General features: G+C 38.0%; 1 protein-coding gene across 2 annotated transcripts in view; it reads right to left on the bottom strand.

The window, feature by feature from the left end:
- Arp2 (Actin-related protein 2) overlaps positions 1-18891 on the bottom strand; it is a 205273-nt gene that overhangs the window by 161150 nt on the left and 25232 nt on the right. Inside the window, exon 3 of one of the 2 annotated variants that reach the window (XM_067138557.2) lies at positions 9552-9569. The exons of the other annotated variant lie outside the window; for it this stretch is intronic. Coding sequence (XP_066994658.1) covers positions 9552-9569 — 18 coding nt within the window. The remainder of the gene's footprint in view (positions 1-9551; positions 9570-18891) is intronic. 2 annotated transcript variants of the gene reach the window in all.

Genomic DNA, 18891 nt, shown 5'->3' with positions numbered 1-18891 from the left:
AATGCACTACAGAATTTGAATCAAAAATTTAGTCTGCACATTTGTTGATTTCAAAAATGTCTATGACTTAGTTGACCGCAAATCACTCTTCCAAATATTGAAAGAACAAAGTTTAGACATGAAAACACTTGCAATCATAAAACAGACACTGACAGACATGAAGTCCGAGGTTAAACTGTTGAGGGAAATCTGAGATCCCTTTGAAATCAAAACAGGAGTAAGACAAGGAAATGGATTCTCTCATGAAATAGTGATACAAGAGTGGTGCAAACAGAAATTTTTCCTCAAAAATTCACCAAGCAATCCAGCAGAAAATAAGCAATAGATTGCCTAGCATTTGCAAATGATGTAGCTCAGATTGAACTCCTGAAAGAAACTACAGAGAAAGTCAGCCTTCAGACATATTTAAAAAAAAATAGAATACACGACGTGCAACAAAGAAGTATCAAAGCTTATGGAGACAAAATATGGCAAAATTAAACGAGTATCACAATTTACATATCTTGGTGAACCAATTCTTAGATGCCAAAAGATGGATACTGCAAACTGACTAACCCAAAATATTACAAAAAACAGTTTCTCCAAATAGCCTACAGTACTGAAAACGAAGACGAGATAATACAGTGATCAAACCAGAATGTCTTTATGGATCAGAAATGCTAATTTTGAACAGGAAAGGAGACATTGAAAACATTCAGAAAAAGAAATGCAAAATCATAAGAAAAATTTTACGCCCAAAACTCACAGATGGACAATACCAACTCAGAGGCAGGCAGGAAATCAAACAATACACAAATATGACACTGATTTTAGAAAACAGGTGAAGATTCTATGGATGCATCCAGACAGACTTAGAAAACAAACAGTCTAACTCTATGAAAACATGAGTAAAGCCAAAAGAGGGACAATGAAATGGATTGGAGAAATCAAAACCAATATAAAACAGGCAGGATTTACACCAGTCGATGTCCAAAGTCAAGTAACCTCCAGATCCAAAATTCACACATGGCAAGTAGACCAAGAGGAAAGACGAAAGACAAAAAGGAAGAAGAATGAAAGAAATACGGGCACAAAGGAAGGCAAAAGCACACCTCTAAGTACTTTACATAGTCTTAACAAGCTTATTTGCTAACAATAAGTGAGAACAGTGATATTACACAATTCATGAGAAAGAAGCAAAGCTGTGAACAGTTTCTCCAGACTGCTTTCATGACCCATTTTGATAGGCATAATAAGTAAGTTTCTGGGCTTTTGTCATGTCAAGGAAAGACTCGTCTGTCTAGAAGGAAGATTCCTCCAATAATAATAATTCTAGAGAATATTCACATTACATTCGATCCGAGGCTCGTTTGATTGTTTAAAGCAATACGATACAACAAAAGTCATCAACAAAGATGGAAAACCTGTGTGGGAAGAAAAAGAAGTTTTGAAAGTATGGAAAGAATACTTCCAACATCTATATGAAGGACAAAATGAAACAAATTAACCCAAGGAAATAGATGAAGATAAAAAAATATCACCATTACAGTGGAAGGGACAAATAAACGATCAGATGAAATATGAAGAGAAGATCTACAAATATCGGATGTAAAAAAAGCTTTATTAGAAATGAAAAATAGAATAGATGACATCACAGTGGAAATGCAGGACCTATTGGAATGCAGTGGCTGTATAGTGTAATCTGTGGGGGGATAGAGAACTGGAACTAAGCATTGTGTCAACTTGTGAAAATTTAGATTTTATAATTCCACCTTTACAATACTGTAATTGTCTTTATTACAAAGACTACATTAAATTACACTCGTGAAACATGTTTCGTCCTCTTATAGGACATCTTTAGTCACAAATACAAATACATAACATTAAAAATAAGGCGAGGACACATTAAAATAAATAAATGCAAAGTCTTTGTATACTGTGACGCGACGTGATAGCGTCGTGTCAATCTTCAATGTTAAAATGGTGCGGTGTGAACATGATATGAAGCATGAAGTCCAATTAAAATCATATGTTAAAACTGTTGTTCAAAACAACGAATTGTCAATTATAAAACTCAGCAAGTGGCTATGCAAATAAAATTATGTGCATATTGTACATAAAACAGTGTTCTGGTGATGCCACATTGTAATAGATTTCTTGATTAGGAGGTGGAGTTATACTGATGCAAGTTGAACCTGATTGTGTGTTGACAATAGGGGCCTAAAAAGAAAAAGAAGAATTTTCAGTTCATATTTTCTTTTTCTTTTTAGGCCCCTATTGTCAACACACAATCAGGTTCAACTTGCATCAGTATAACTCCACCTCCTAATCAAGAAATCTATCACAATGTGGCATCACCAGAACACTGTTTTATGTACAATATGCACATAATTTTATTTGCATAGCCACTTGCTGAGTTTTATAATTGACAATTCGTTGTTTTGAACAACAGTTTTAACATATGATTTTAATTGGACTTCATGCTTCATATCATGTTCATACCGCGCCATTTTAACATTGAAGATTGACACGACGCTATCACGCCGCGTCACAGTATACAAAGACTTTGCATTTATTTATTTTAATGTGTCCTCGCCTTATTTTTAATGTTATGTATTTGTGACTGAAGATGTCCTATAAGAGGACGAAACATGTTTCACGAGTGTAATTTAATGTAGTCTTTGTAATAAAGACAATTACAGTATTGTAAAGGTGGAATTATAAAATCTAAATTTTCACAAGTTGATACTTTGACAATACGGGCTCTAATATGAAATTTATAATGTGCAATAAGCATTGTGTGTTGTGAAAGTAATTACCGAGTCTGGAAATGTAAATTACTATTTACCCTTTATTTGAAAATCATTGATTATAGTGTTTCTTAATATGTGTACCATTTTATTTTTGGACAGAATGAACATTGCAAGATGCAAGAAGTATTTTGGAGTGAGTTTTGTATTCAAATTTTATGTAACTAGTAAAAAATATAATTTAGGGAAACCTCAAGAATGGGACTTATGAACTTTATTTTTAACATTGGAAGGGTTTAGTGATCTGTATATCAAGAATTATAATTTGGAAACATTTGAGAAATTTTGTAAGGCGCTTTAATTTTGAGGCATCCTATACCGCATGTGCGGTTAGCGCTGTTGAAACAGGTGCCGCAATAGGAATATTTGAGAAATTGCTGTCTTAATATGACCATATATGGTCATGCAATTGGAAAGGCCACAATAACGGGTTTTACAATTGGCGAAAAGAACGGGAATCTAGTGGAATTTGTATCTTATTGGTTGTTTGTAATCTGGCCATTTCCGGTCTTCTGCTAGCTTTGTGAGTATGATGCGAGTTCTTGGCGTCTTTTACATCTGACCACCCTAGCGAGCGCTTGCGCTCGAGGGCTCCCCTCGGGAACCCTTCCCCTTCTTGGCAAGTGCTATTTCCATGTTTTCTGATTACGTCTGATTTTATTTCATTCTTTTGTGTGTTTCGGTTTGTTCTCGTTTAATGTAATTTTTTAATTCAACGTGTCTGAGTTTGGCCTAGATTCCCGTTGTTTGTAATTTCAATTCTTTCACCTGCACACATTGTAATTCTGCATAATTCTATGATGTTAAACCTTGTGTTTTTCTAAGTTAATTAAGTATCCTGATTATGTCTTGATTTCAGTCCTGTGGATCTGTATCTTTTGTTAAAATCTATTTGAACATCCTGGGTTTTAATATGTTAAGTATCTGCTAATTTGCAATTCTTTTATTTGTACCTTTTGAAGTTGAATTTTGTTAATTTTAATATACTTGAGCTTGAGGGTGATTCTAGTGAACCTTTTCTTCCCCATAACGTCATACCGTCCTGCGAACCTCAATAGGGCTCCTGCACGTTCCACACTCCTCTCCGTAGCTGTCGTTTATTAGGCCTGTAAGTTTTCCTTCGCGTATGGTTTGATTTTGAGTATTTATTATCTACCGTTGTATTTCCATGTTTTTGATGTGTAACCACCACCACTGCGTTATTTTACTATTTCCCCATTCATATTATTAAGTGTCAGTATTATTATTTCCACATTCATGTTTATCAATATTATCTTATTAGTTTTGGGGTTTAGTTCTATTGTTATTATTTTCGTATTATTTTATTTTTATTTGTGTAGGCGTTATTTTCTCCAACCGCGGCTACATATAGAATAATGAAGATAGTATCGACTGACGGAGAGTTTCCTGATGATTGGACAAGGGCAATTATTGTACCAATTTTTTAAAAAGGTAATAAGGCCCTTTGTGAGAACTAAAGAGGAACAGCATTACTGTGTCACTGCATGAAAATTTATGAAAAGAAAATTTTACAAAAAAAAAAATATCAAAAAATAGATTCACAATTAGGAGAAGAACAACAAGGATTTAGTCCTGGAAGATCAACTATTGATGCCATATTTACAGCTAGACAAATAGTAGAAAAGAAATGGGAATTTGGGAAAGACATCGCAGTTGCATTCATAGATATACAAAAGGCTTATTACACGGTTAGAAGAGAAGAGATATGGCAAGGGCTGAATAGAATGGAATTGTCAAGAGAAATGCAATTCAGAATTAGAAACATGTATAACAAATGTCTGAACTGTGTTGTTATAGATGGCAAAAAATCAGAATGGTTTAGAACAGACAGAGGAGTTCAACAATGAAGTGTATTTTCACCAGTGCTCTTTAATATAGTGATGAACAACATTACGAGGAAAGTTCACCAAGGGTCAACAGCAAATGATATGAAAGTCATAGCATATGCAGATGATGTAATGATATGGGAATAAAATGAACAAAAATTGGAAGAACAACTAAATACCTGGCAGAGGGCAATTGAAGAAGCAGGCATGGAAACAAGTTTAGCGAAAAGTAGGTAATGGTAATGAAAATCAGTAGAGAAAACAAAAAATGAAGGATGTTAGGTGTAATGGAAAAAATTCTTGGAAGTAAGCTAATTGGGAAAGGAAACATCAAGGAAGAAATTTTGGAGAGGATAGGAAATTGATCAAATTTTAGTACTGTGTATCAAGCATAATTAGAAATTTAGAAGTACCTATCAAAGCAAAAATCATGATATATAAATCATATTATTTGCCAATACTGACCTATGGATCAGAATGTTGGACCTCAAAAGATCTGAGTAGATGTGCTTTCTGCGAGGGATCTTGGGTAAAAGGAGGGACAAGATAAGAAATTAAACTATACGAAACACGCTACAGATTAACCCTCTAAAAGAAACTATGGAGAGAAATAGGCTGAAATGGTTCAGCCACGTCAAAAGAATGAGACAAGAAAAATCACCAAGAAGAGCTCTGGAATGGACAGAATCTGGAAGAAGACCAACTGGAAGACCACGAACAAGATGGAGGGATCAGGTGGAGGATGACTTAAATTGGAGAGGACTACAGTGGCCGAGAGTGATGAACAATAGAATGTGGGGGAAAAAAGAGAACATTGGAAGAGGCTCTGTGAACGAGCTGCATAAGCCCAAACGTATCAGGAAGAAAAAAAGGGACGATTCACATTAACATGACCAATACAGCAGCCTCTCCAATAACCTATAGTGCTATTAAAACAATGTGCGTGTTCTGACAGTTCGCAGCACGTGGCGCCGAACAAAGGAGTGGGAGAGCTGTGTTGCCACATGATCCGGCAGGAGTTACTACATCACAGTTAACATCTCTCATTCTGCGCTAGGCTCTGCGGAAAATAATATCCATTAACAGCGATCATGAAAGCGTTAGAAAAACATTAAATACCGTTGCTATTATTCCAGGCTCAGCAGTAATTTTATCAGCTCAAATATCGCAAGACAAACTCCTCATTCCCCTTCCTCATAGGCTTTGATCAATCTATCTCCGGAAGATTGATTTTAATTTTAGGTTGATTTCAGTATCAGAATAGCATTTTGACAGGCCTGCTCAACATTCGGAGTTCAGATCTCATTTTATTTCTTTTCTTTTTCTTTCCCTATTCTAATTACTGTAGCTTGAGAAATTTTTAAACCTGCTGCTGTTCTTTCTACAACTTTGTTAACTTCTATCAGTGAGCCTCCATTTTCCCCTTCAGCCTCAAAATATTCCCGTAAGGCACATACCATATCGCGAGCTTGACCACGAATAGCGAAGCCATGCCTCCCCATTACCCTTGCCTTTTTTCTAGGTGAATGAATTCTAGGTCGCCCTCGTCGTTTAGCGGCGCTCTGAACGGGTTGCAACATTTGGAGTTCTGTAAATGAGATGGTGTTAAAATGACACTATACTACACCATACTATATAAAATTTACACTACACTAGAATTCCAGCCTCGATAACGATACACTAAAGTAAAGTAAACTCGTGTCCTCATCCTGAGGTGGTGCAGCTCTTTTCAGGCACACCCCCGTTGGAGGTGAGCTGCATGTACCATTTGAACCACATACCAGCCCTCCTGTCATTCTTAAATTTCTGGCAGTACCGGGAATCGAACCCGGGCCCCCGAGGACGGCAGCTAATAACACTAACCGTTACGCTACGGAGGCGGACAACGATACACTTATTAACACGAACACAAAAGCACTATAATATTTAGCTGACTTCAAAAACACACTATAGCCTACAGATAATGATATCACTCAAAGTAGACATTGTTATATAGCCCAGCCACACGTGCTACGGTATACTATATTGGCAACGTGGAACTCGGACCGACCGCCTCTAGAAGCTGTCTTACAGCGGGGGTAGGAAAAGGGAGAGTGCATGTCGAGCTGGGATTGGCTGAAACGGGAGGCGTGTACTGGTTGTCATAGTAACTGCCACCTCCTACTACCACGCTGAGAACTGTCGGAACACGCACATTGTTTTAATAGCACTATAATAGAAATTAACAAAGAAAGGAGACCTTGTCTCCACTTACTTGTAAACTATCTCACAATAAGCCCCTCCCCCAGCATACAAAAACTATACTTACACCTCCCACTTAGTCACATCAATAATACCTTACCAGTTAGAAACACGTCAAGACTTTCAAACGAACAAGATCAGGCCGTTCGAGGGGGCAATATTTATCCAGTTACAGACCTCTTATACATCATCCTCCTTTCCATTACAGATTATACAAAAAACCACTAGGTTTAACGAATTGGCAGTTCTCCTCACCTGAATCATACCACAACATTACTGGCAACCTGGTGTAACATTACAGCCCCATTAGACCAAACAATCAACTGACCAAACTTACTCGACGGATATTTTATGCATACACTAAGCAATAAAGTGTTATTTTTAGAACTTAGACAAGAGGACTTACAACCTCACAACAATTTTATCTGTTAGTTCAACTAAAATAACATCAAGATGGGCTCTTTTAGATAACAGATTAAGAGGAATGGTTTTTTTTTTGCTAGTGGCTTTACGTCGCACCGACACAGATAGGTCTTATGGCGACGATGGGATAGGAAAGGCCTAGGAGTTGGAAGGAAGCGGCCGTGGCCTTAATTAAGGTACAGCCCCAGCATTTGCCTGGTGTGAAAATGGGAAACCACGGAAAACCATCTTCAGGGCTGCCGATAGTGGGATTCGAACCTAGTATCTCCCAGATGCAAGCTCACAGCCGCGCGCCTCTACGCGCACGGCCAACTCGCCCGGTAGGAATGGGTTTTATCAATGACATTTGAATCATAGTACACTTTTAACATATGTTTGCATAATTTTTATAATAACTATTGAATATGACTCAATAGACTTGAAACATATTTGGACATTAACTTCAACTTATTAGATGATAACCTGTATTGAATAGAAGGATTGTTAATAAATTATTTTTAAGAAGTTTTTTTCAGACACATACTAACACAGAATATCTCACAGACTACCAAAATGCAGCATCTTGCTTTGCAATTCACAACATCAAAACTAATGCAGATATTTACAAACTTCCTTCACCAGAATGTACTGCTATCGTTGGGCTACAAATAAGAAAATTGTTTGAAAAATCTATTTTTTTCATAGTTGTGACATATACCAGAAGTGATCCACAAATGTTCCACTAAGTGGGCTGCTCTGGATCTAACAGCAAACTGAAAAGCCCAATCATCAAGGCATTTTAGAACAAGGAGGAATAAAGGGAATTCACAGAGTAATTTTGGGCTGGATTATAATATCTACAATATATTACAAGAGGCAAAATCATAATTAATAGAAATTTTGTAGAAATATACAAAGGTGAAGTACAAAGGTTCATGCTGAAAATCATGCATACTTACTGGTACATGAGCAAACTCCTATAGGAGCAGCACAACAAGAAGCAAAATACATTAGACATTACAAGGGAAGTATTCACAAAGGATTTAATATTTCTTTAGTCTACAAGAGGAATCAGGAAAACAATTCATGGTTAAAAAAGAAAATAAAACAACAGGATATCTCTGAACCACTGACCTAGTCTCACCAAGGTGCACAGAGATTTGGCAGACTTGTCTGTAACAACACAGAATAATAGCCACATATCATTTGTAGAGGTTATTTAACATCAAATACCACAACTTAATAAGTTGTACTGGTAGTGTATGGGTTCATCATAACTCAGCACTTGGTGCTTTGTGTTAAAGACACACACGTACAAGGTGTTCTATGAAGTGTCTCCAAATTTTCAGGAAGAGGTTCTCCAAAAAGTCACCTTCCTTCTTGTTTAATATTCAAGGACAAGTAATTAAAAATGTACAGGCAGGAAATATTGAACGATGTATGTATACAATAAAACAGTGTTTTAAGGGGACAAATGATAGAAAATGGATTGTCGATTTGTTAAGATTTAACAAACAATTTCAATAAGTTTCTGTGTGAAAGTTTGTTGTGTGAATATTGCAAATAAATTACTAATTACATTTTGTTTAATAAATTTGCAATACCATTACTCAAAAGAACAAAACCTGATGATTGTTAAAGTGAAGAAGACCTTTTGAATTTTGCACAGAAGCATGGTGGGTTAAATCTGGCACGATAAAGCAACAAATTTTTAAAAAAACTCCATACATACCGTACTTATATTAAAATATTTGAAAGAAATTTACTAGAATCGGCTTTACAATATCAGTAAGACAGAATGTTGTTTGAGAATGTAAATTTTTAGTATTGATATACTTCTTTTCAGTAAAGTAGTTCACATTATGAAGCCTGTGACAGTGCACAGTGCAGTCCTCAATGGGGCTTCATGGCTATAGCTCAACCACAGGCGCACATAGTTCTCTGAATTGGAAAATTAACTGCAGAGATTATACCAAATCTGAAAATCTTCCAGTAGAGCCTTTTCTGACAGTTTAGAGCTCCATATGCCAGGCTGAGTGGCTCTAATGGTTGGCAGGTTTCATCCTGTGTCGGTAAAAGAACTACCGCGGCACCTCGGCGTCTCTAAACACCGCAAAAGTAGTTAGTGGGATATAGACCTCCATATGTAGTATAATTAACAAGGCAGGTATTATTGATGCTATTACATCAAACAAAAAATTGTATTAATCTAATATTCATGCAATTATAGAAGAACACTTCATGTGGGCTTACAGCACTGTTGACTTCTTACTTTGACATAAATCTCTTCCTGTAATAAAAGAAAAGTTGCATTACAAGAGAGCTGTGCCATTGGACACATGGATCAAACACTTCGTATTGGATTCTCATGTTTGTTTCAACAATACAGAATGGAAAGCAGCTTCACTACCAACACTCTTGGTAGGTAAGATGGGTCCACCTTACTACATGGGACCGGTTGCAGCCGCTTGGGCCATCATGAGCCATAAAGATTTTTTAAAATTAGCACAACTAAAACATAAAAGACCATGAAACAAACAAAGACATCTGAAAAAGTTACACATTAAAATCAATCTACTTGGTGGTAATTATGTCCATGCACCACAAATATTGTACAATGAATTAACCAAGGCGTAATAAATATGGTTAAATCAATCTCCAACAGAAAGTTTAGTGACATTTGTGTCCATACATCATAAAATGTTGTTTAAAATCTTGTGGAGTCTATTCTTGACTTGCTTGATAACTTGCGTACACTTGCGAGTGATTGAGGGGGATATCAATAGTTACTGCAGTAGGTGTTCTGTCGATATGATCAGAGAAATATAGTAGAACGGAAAAGATGTAACCAGAACTCTCCTTCCAGTTTCAACAGAGTCAGAGTACAGTACCTGATTTCTGATTTATTAGTGTGGTATTGAATAGGTGGAGCCATTTTACCTACTGTCAATACACATCATACGATACCAACACTCTAGCCAAACAAACAGTACCTGCAAAACCTGTCACATTCCATTCACCATCAAACTACATCTGATGACTGCTTCAAACATTCCTCCTCATCTTATCTCACCTCACCACTGTTTATATACAAATATAAATAAAAATATATATAAATTCTATCTCATTTTCCCTTCATTCATGATATCCAATCATTCACAACATCACCTTTCCTATAATTTTGTCTTCAAGAATATTTACTAGAATTTTCTTATTTCTTCCTTTTATAAATTGTGACCATGTCCTTTAAAATTACTTCATTACTTGTACTTCCCACCCAGCTGATTAATTTTCTAAACATTTCCACTGTTTCCAAATGCTATTCATCTTTCTGTCACATTCAAACAACTCTCCTTTGTTTTATGTTGCATCAACACCTGGCGATGATGGTACAGGAACCAACTGTGGCTTACCCAGGCTCATTTTGGTTCGATGCCACATGATTTTTTAACTGAAAATCTCAATGAGCTAAACTCCATATGCCTAGCATGAAAATGGGAAACTAGGAAAAACCATCTTCAGGGCTGCCAATAGTAGGGTTCGAAGCCACAATCTGCCAAATGCAACCTCACAGCTGTGGTCAAAGTGTTCATTTAGCCACTGCTCAGAAACACATTTCTTCTTTTTCTTTCTTTATTTCTTTCTACGGACCACAATGTTTCTGCTTTGTGAGAGACTTGATATTTGCCTAATACCTGCGCAATCTCTGGCTATGTTTCTCCCTTCTTTCCTTTGTCCATGACTGTCTGTCCCGAAACCTCTTTTGTTTGATTATTCTTCCGAGAGGTGCTCTCCCAGTTCCTGCATGTCTGGTATCCCTATCTTTCTGTTTGCCCAGTAGTTGAGAATCTCGTAGGTCATCCAAGTTGGGTTCATCCTCATGACATGTCCATAAAAGGTCAGACTCCTCTTCTTGGCTACGCCTATCATTTTTTCAGTATAACCGTATAGCTCCTAGTTTGGTCGCCTTCTGTACTTGCCATCTACTTTGATCGGTCCTAGTATCTTCAAGATCTTCCTCTCCTGGACCTCCAGTTGGTCCAACAATCCTTTCCTGTTCATCATCAAGCATTCTGTGGCGTAATTGTCTGCTAGAGCCTCAATTTGGTGTTACTAGAGAGACATTTCTTGTTATCAATATGCTTTGTTTGTTAATCTGACATTGGGTTCCAGCCATTCTAGCCATTCTCCCAGGTACTTAAATCTGTTGACTTTCTCAATCTGGCCGCGTTCCAACTGTAGTAGTATCACTGATATTGGTGAAGTATTTTGTCTTTTCTAGAGATACCTATAAACCCACCTTGGCAGCCTAGTGTTTAAGTGCATTGAGTTTAATGTAGATTATTTATATTTTTAATTTGTTTATTTAACTTATTCATTCATGAAGTATGAGATACAGCTCAAGGTTGTAAGATAGAATCCTGACAATCATTTGTTATTTAAAAGTGCTTAAATCTGAGAGACCTGTGTCAGCAGGTTCACCAGCACATTAAAGAAGTCCTTTTACCACAAAATTCTGACTCCCTTGTCATCTCTTTAAATCTATCACAAATGACGAGACCTTTTTCAATTTTTTTTTACGATGCACTGACACAGATAGGTCTTACAGTGAGGATGGGAGAGGAAAGTTCTGGGAGTAGGAATGAAATGGCCATCCCCATTTGCCTGAGGCTACCAACAGTGGGGTTCGAACCCACTATCTCACAGATGCAAGCTCAAAGCTGCACACCACTAACCGCATGGCCACCTCACCTGGTGAAGGAACTTCGAACATTTTTTATCTTTTTTACAAGTTGCTGTACGTTGCACCAACACAGACAGGTCTTACAGCGATGCTGGGATAGGAAAGGCTTAGGAGTGGGAAAGAAAAGGCCATGGCCTTAATTAAGGTACAGCCCCAGCATTTGCCTGGTGTGAAAATGGGAAACCCCAGAAAACGATCTTCAGGGCTGGTGACAGTGGGGTTCAAACCCACTATCTCCCGGATGCAAGTTCACAGCTGCACGCCCCTAACCACATGGCCAAACATTATTATCATCATCATCATCATCATCATCACCATCCTCCTCCTCCTCCTCCATCATCTACTCACCCCCCATCCTTCTTGGAGGAAGAATTTCACTTAATATCTGTGATTTAGACACTTCAGTTTACAAGAATCCTACATTACCTAAATTGTTTTGCTACAAGGAAATTGAGAGATCATGGTCAATAGTTCCATATACCGAGTATGCATGAGACAGGTAAAAAGCTCCTGTCAATTACTTGACACTTGTATCAAAAAGAAGAACAATAGGCTGCTTAGGTATGTCAAAGTTAAGCGATTACAACCCTGCTTATCTTCCATATCAGTAAGTAAATGTTACAGTGGTACTCTGGTTACATCACAACATAAAGTATACAACAAAATATTTAACAGTGTAAGACATATTCTACATAAGGTACGTACACTGCAAGCAAGCAATAACGCATGGAACTTAATATTCTGGTTCACTGCATGTACTCAGCATTAGCATGCGAACAACTCTTTTAAAGAAGAGACACTGAAGACAGTTAGAAATCTTCCTGAAATTCTGATTGCATTACTTAATCACTTCCTCAGTTTATCTTTAAATGCTACCATGGGCAAGGAGACAAAATTTCTATTTCCTTCAGCCACTTGTCCACAACACTGTTTTCGTTATCTTCCAACCCTACAGAATATTCCACACACCTTGTCTCTTCGCCCCTCTTAATTTGAAATAACTACTGTACCATCAACCACTCAGTGAGGGGGAACATCTGAGTGAGCACTAACAGAATGTAGCAATCTCATTAAAAATTCACTGTTACAACAGTCTAGCTCTGACTATTTTCAAATGTTTACAGTAGAGAATCATGATGTAGAGACCTTACACTTTGTGCTGTATCAAAGCGCCTCAGGAGCTTTAAGAACCAGGAACAATAGCAGACGATTAGGTACACCCGCCCCGCGCATTTAAAACTAGCGCTTTGTAGAAGGCCCTCTAGAACTCATTTCGGAAATAGTGTGAACATTTCTCAACAGATGTCCATACTATCAACTTATGTTGTGCCCTATGGGGTGAAGATGAACTATTAAAATTGAAGATAAATTTTGTGTGTTAAGGTTTCCCAAACTGGAATGTTTAGCGTTTGTTTTTGATGTTCAAAATTTATCAACACTTCTATCTCTTCCCGCCAACTTGAGGCGTTGGCCAATAAGAAATTTTGAATATTTATTTATCTACTAATAAAAAATTTCTGATATTTATTAAATTAACCGATAAGAATTCGGGGGGTGTCAGGGCTTTGGTCCAGAGTTTTCTGAAACTTTCCTCACCGGTATAAAAGCTGAGGGCCGGTGAGCAACGCCGTCTTAGCGATCGCTCCAGTCTACAGTGCGTACGCAACAGAGGTAGGGGGAAAGGTTCCCTCGTCCATCTTCGGGAGGTCCATCCTCTCGAGGTAATGGCAATTTTGCCTTAACTATGCGAGCGTCTTTGAAAGCTAACTCGAGAGGAAGGTCTCAAATCTTTAGTAATGTAACTTTTATTTTCTCAAATGTAAATTTCAAAACAAGTCGAAATCAGGGAATAGAGAGTGAGGTGACTATCATTTTGTACCCTTTAAAATCTATTTCTGTAACTTAAAATATTTTTCTCTATCTAGTCACCTCTGTAACGTCGGGCCATAAGCGCAACAATGGGTCATTCTAAGGAGCGCAAAAGTTCGCCTCCTCACCATTTTGATTTTCGCCCAGTAATTTTAACTTATTTTAAGGCAATCAGACTGTTGAGACAGTGAATACTGTTTAATTTTGTTAAATGTAGATTGTGCCTCTGATAGACCTGGCTGGAACTTGCAAATAGTCTCCTAAAATGTAAATTTGTAGAAATTGGGAGTTCCGTCTCCTGGATTGCGCAAGTAACATAATTTGTAATTAGGGATCTTCAAGCTGATATTGTTAAGTTATTATTATCTGAGACCCCTCTAAAGGTGTTTTTCAAGCTTACGAGCTAAATTTTGGTATCTGATTGTTATTTGCTTGGCAAAGTATTTTTTTTTAAAGGAAATGTTAAGAAAGGAAATAAAACTGCCAATTTTAAAGTTTTAACCTTTTAAGCGCTGACTTACCAGTTGACTGTTTGGTACCTCAGTGCTGAGTTTTTCATTCGTACATAAAAAAAAAATTGTAGAAGCCTCAATTTTTAACTTATCAGTGGGCTGATTAGCTCAAAATGTTTATAAATGTTGATTGTTTATAAATATAAATGCAAGTGGAAAATCCTACACTTATGTTCAATATTATTTTGAGAGAAAACAAAATTACACTTATGTGCCCACGCGTGCATTATCTTTATACAAAGTAAAGAGCCCGAAATTATATTATTTCCTAAAATCTGTAGGCAACCAATACATGTAACTTCTTAGGAGTATATAAGTTGATATTTTAAAATTTTCCAAACCTGGAATGTGGTGATAGTTCTACTGGTTGTTTGTGATGCCGATTTGTTCAACTATCTGCACCAACTCCACTGGCACAAAAGTTTCTAAAAAATCAATGATTTTCGGGTTGTCATCAAACACTACTTGGCTCTCAGAGCCTGTCACAGTTACCTAAAACTCTGGTGAAGAAAAGTAATCCATCCGCCACAAAATTAGCGATAAAATAGCTTTTGTACTCACAGTGTTCTTCTTCTTTCGTTTAGAAGGAGGTTCTGTTTCTCTCTCTCATACAATATTTTCGGCACTCTATCACTCTCACTTTCAAAATCGCTTAACAATTCCTTAAAATGATTATCTTCATCATCACTTTCCGCTGTGGTTAATAACAGAAAGATTCTTTGATCTGAAATAACATCACTGCAAGAGCAACTAAACTGTTGTTCTGCCGTGTTTGTTTACATCACAGATGAACTCCACAGACATCTACAAAAAGCTCTGTAAGTTACTTCCCGAAGCTATAACCTCTGATCAGTTGGTTCTACATAATGCCCAACAGATGGCAGAACCTGTCAGAGATCAAATTCGCACTCGAAAGTGAACCGGAAAACTCAAGTAAATTAAAATTCTCGCACACCGTCTATAGACGGGCGTAGCACTGCTAGACCGGCCGCATCAGCCCGTCTATAGGCGGGTGTAGGACTCACCGAGTTAAATCAATCTTTCGTTTTTCGTAAAACCACCCATTCATGCCCACACCTTTCACCTCTGTAAACCACAACACCCTCCCTCACTTTGTTCAGTTCACTGTGGTGTAGTGCCGTTATTGTCTAATTTATTAAATTTAATTACTTCAAACTACAACATACCATCCTTCTGTGCCACGCAATATCGTATGACAGCGAGTTAAGTAAATATGATTTGTAAGAGGTTTCAAGGCCTTGAAAGAATTGTCACCTGATGGTGTCAACAGTCAGGTCAGGGAAGAGATGGCAATCTACATAAGGAAACGTCCTGTAATGAAACATATATCCGCTAGAATTTAGCAGAATTTTAAACCTACATGATCTCAACCGGGAAGACGTCAGACTAGTTAGAAAAGAAGCGCTGATTTGGGCTGATTCATACATACAAGGAACATCTCGACAACTTTAAAACTAGAACAAAATAAAGCGTGGAGGTCGGCGGTGTGTGAAGAATAGGAGGTGGACAGGTTATAACTCTGCTCTGCCGCTGAGTAGCTGTGTGTGGCCTTTCTAAGAATATGAATGGTGGAGCATTTGTCATCGCTGCTATTCCAATTCACATGACACTTCCTGCACACTTGCAGCTTAGGAGTATGGTACAACATTTCCGTTCCTCATTTAACAACGCCTCCCGTCTTTGGAATCTCTATACGCCCGTTCAGAGTGTAACTGTCTGTTCGGTCTTCAGCATCAGTTCTTCAAATGACGGTTCCTCGTATTTCTAAGTCGCGTCTGTAAATAAAGTATAACCGCTGACGTCTTAATTTGTGTGCTGTATGAGTAAATAATGTGTGTTCGAGTGTAAATACTGTAGATTCTTAACCAATGTATGCATTGTAAATGTCCAGCATACAGGACTATAAACTTTCAGAGGGTACCAATGTGCGAGTAGAGTACATCCAATGCGATAAAATTAATGACATCATAAGTAGCGATGTTAGGGATTAAGAAGTCCAGAAGGGATTAAGAGGTCCATTAAATAGAATGAAGCTAAAGGGAACAAAATTATAAAGAAATTGCTGAAGGTAGATGCACAGTCTGATAGGGAAAGAACTAGCAGTATGGAACCAGATGTGCTTGAAGAGAGATTGCATGAGTTACGCCCGTGTGAAGACAATTCTCCAAATATATTCATCAACGTTGATAGAATTTTCAAGGGTGTATTAGAGAGTACTTCGACAAATCCAACGGATCGAGGATATGTTAGTCTGGACATTAAGGATAATAGTATGAAATAAAACATTTTGAAACTCTATCCCTCTAGACCCAAAGGTCCATTTGTTCGCTATGACAGAAACAGAGTTTCTCTTGCATTTATTTTAATTCTACATGGAGAAATGTTCCAAGCAAATGGTTGTGTTATCCATAAAATGGATTGTGTGAACCATACAGGGATGACCTGTCACTTAAGTCCAGCAATAAATTGGCAAGGACTGTGACCAAGAAGATACAAATCTGCTCAATACTTACTTGATGTGGAAACAGAATGAAGTTAGTTTTCGTGTGTAACATGGCATTTAGAGGTCATCGGGAGAAGCTGGGCTAGAGTCCCTTACCATCACTGACCTTTTAGATAGTTATGATCGAATTTCATCCTGTTTAATTTGCAAGGAAGATTAAAAAAAAAGGAAAACAACTAATTTAAGCCCAGCAATACAGAATGAATTAATTGGTATATTATCACAGATTGAAAAAGAAATAATTTCAGGTATCAAAAAATCCTATTCGTATTCTCTTATATTGGACACCACTCAAGACTTGTCATAACATGACCAATTAAGTTCTGATATTCAGTTGAAAAGTCTCATATTCCAATGGAAGTGATAGTAGAAGAAAGTTCTGGAAGTGCCAAGGGAATGGTAAATGAAGTGCTCAACTTCACAGAAGATAAAGCTACAACGCTACAATGAGCAAACGTGATGGGCGATGTCTATTTCGAGATCCAAGAAAGAACTAAATGACTGGAGAAAAATGCTCGTTCTCTATGAAGCTAACAATTTAAACTAGGCCTCAAGCTGCCTTGAGAGACTAAGTCTTTTTCAGTTTGAGTATTAATATGCAAAAATCTCCAACACTAGAAAGACTGTCCTGCAAGGTGGTCACTATCACCCATAATGGAAGCCTGAAGTATGAAATGCTTCACATCTAAGAAACGGGATCAACTTTACTTACACAGCATCTGAATTTGTTATTCAATGGATACAGAACATTATACCAGGTGTCCACAATTAAAGTTATGATATTCAGCACGGCTGTAATGATCGTTAAGAGCAATGCGCTTGCGAGTTATGCTACAAAAAGTATTAGTTCCAAATTCTGTCACCAGGCAAAAATATGATAGGGGTCACAGAAAAAAGGGAGGTAACAATAATGGTGGTTCTGGCAGGTTTATTGGCATTTACGGTTACAAACACTGTTCAAGATGGCCTCAAAACTCAGCAACATGCTGCATCCGTAACACGGCATGGTCGACAGTTGCCCGCAGCACATCGGGTGAAATCAGAGCGACGTGTCATCGAATGCTAGCTTTTAGATCAGGCAGAGACTGGACATGTCCCTCATACCCACGATTTTTCAAATATCCCCACAACCAGAAGTCACATGGATTTAGGTCGGATGACCTCGTAGGTCACGCATCTAGAAAATGCGGTCGTTACTGAAGGTTTCTCGAAGCAATTCTTTCACCTGCCGAGCGATATGTGGTGTTGCCCCATCTTCCATGAAAATAACGGTGTGGTCACAGTTGCATTCGCCGGGCTGAGTGGCTCAGACGGTTAAGGCGCTGGCCTTCTGACCCCAACTTGGCAGGTTCGATCCTGGCTCAGTCCGGTGGTATTTGAAGAGGCTCAAATACATCAGCCTTGTGTCGGTAGATTTACTGGCACATAAAAGAACTCCTGCGGGACTAAATTCTGGCACCTCGGCGTCTCCGAAAACCGTAAAAGAGTAGTTAGTGGGACGTAAAACAAATAACATTATTATTATTACAGTAGCATTCCTGCAAAGCTGGAATCACGCGTTGCACAACGAGATCCCTAAAACGGACCGAGAATAAAGGAGCTTGTAAAACCACACCAAACAGTCACGCCAGCTGAATGGAATGGTTGTTCCTGCACAACATTTGGAGGAGTCGAACCCGGTCATGGCAGCATTCCAAACACAGCCATTTGTGTTGTGGTGTTAACGGCAGCACTGTGCCGTCCAGCTGCTGCTAGTGTCCGACCAATGTTGCGAGGTGACATAGAATGTTGCAGGGAGTCCATTACTTGTTCTTAGATGACAGGCACAGATGTGAAGGGGGTCGACCGGAACCTTGGCGAAGAGTATGCCTGCCCTCAAGTTCCCATGCAGTCAGACATCGGGCCACTGTCACATTTGAATGACACACAAATCTGGATATTGCACAATTCGACCAGCTGCCCT

This window comes from Anabrus simplex, chromosome 1 (assembly GCF_040414725.1).
Source record: "Anabrus simplex isolate iqAnaSimp1 chromosome 1, ASM4041472v1, whole genome shotgun sequence".
Classification (NCBI taxonomy): domain Eukaryota; kingdom Metazoa; phylum Arthropoda; class Insecta; order Orthoptera; family Tettigoniidae; genus Anabrus; species Anabrus simplex.
This window is presented reverse-complemented; position numbering and strand designations above follow the sequence as displayed.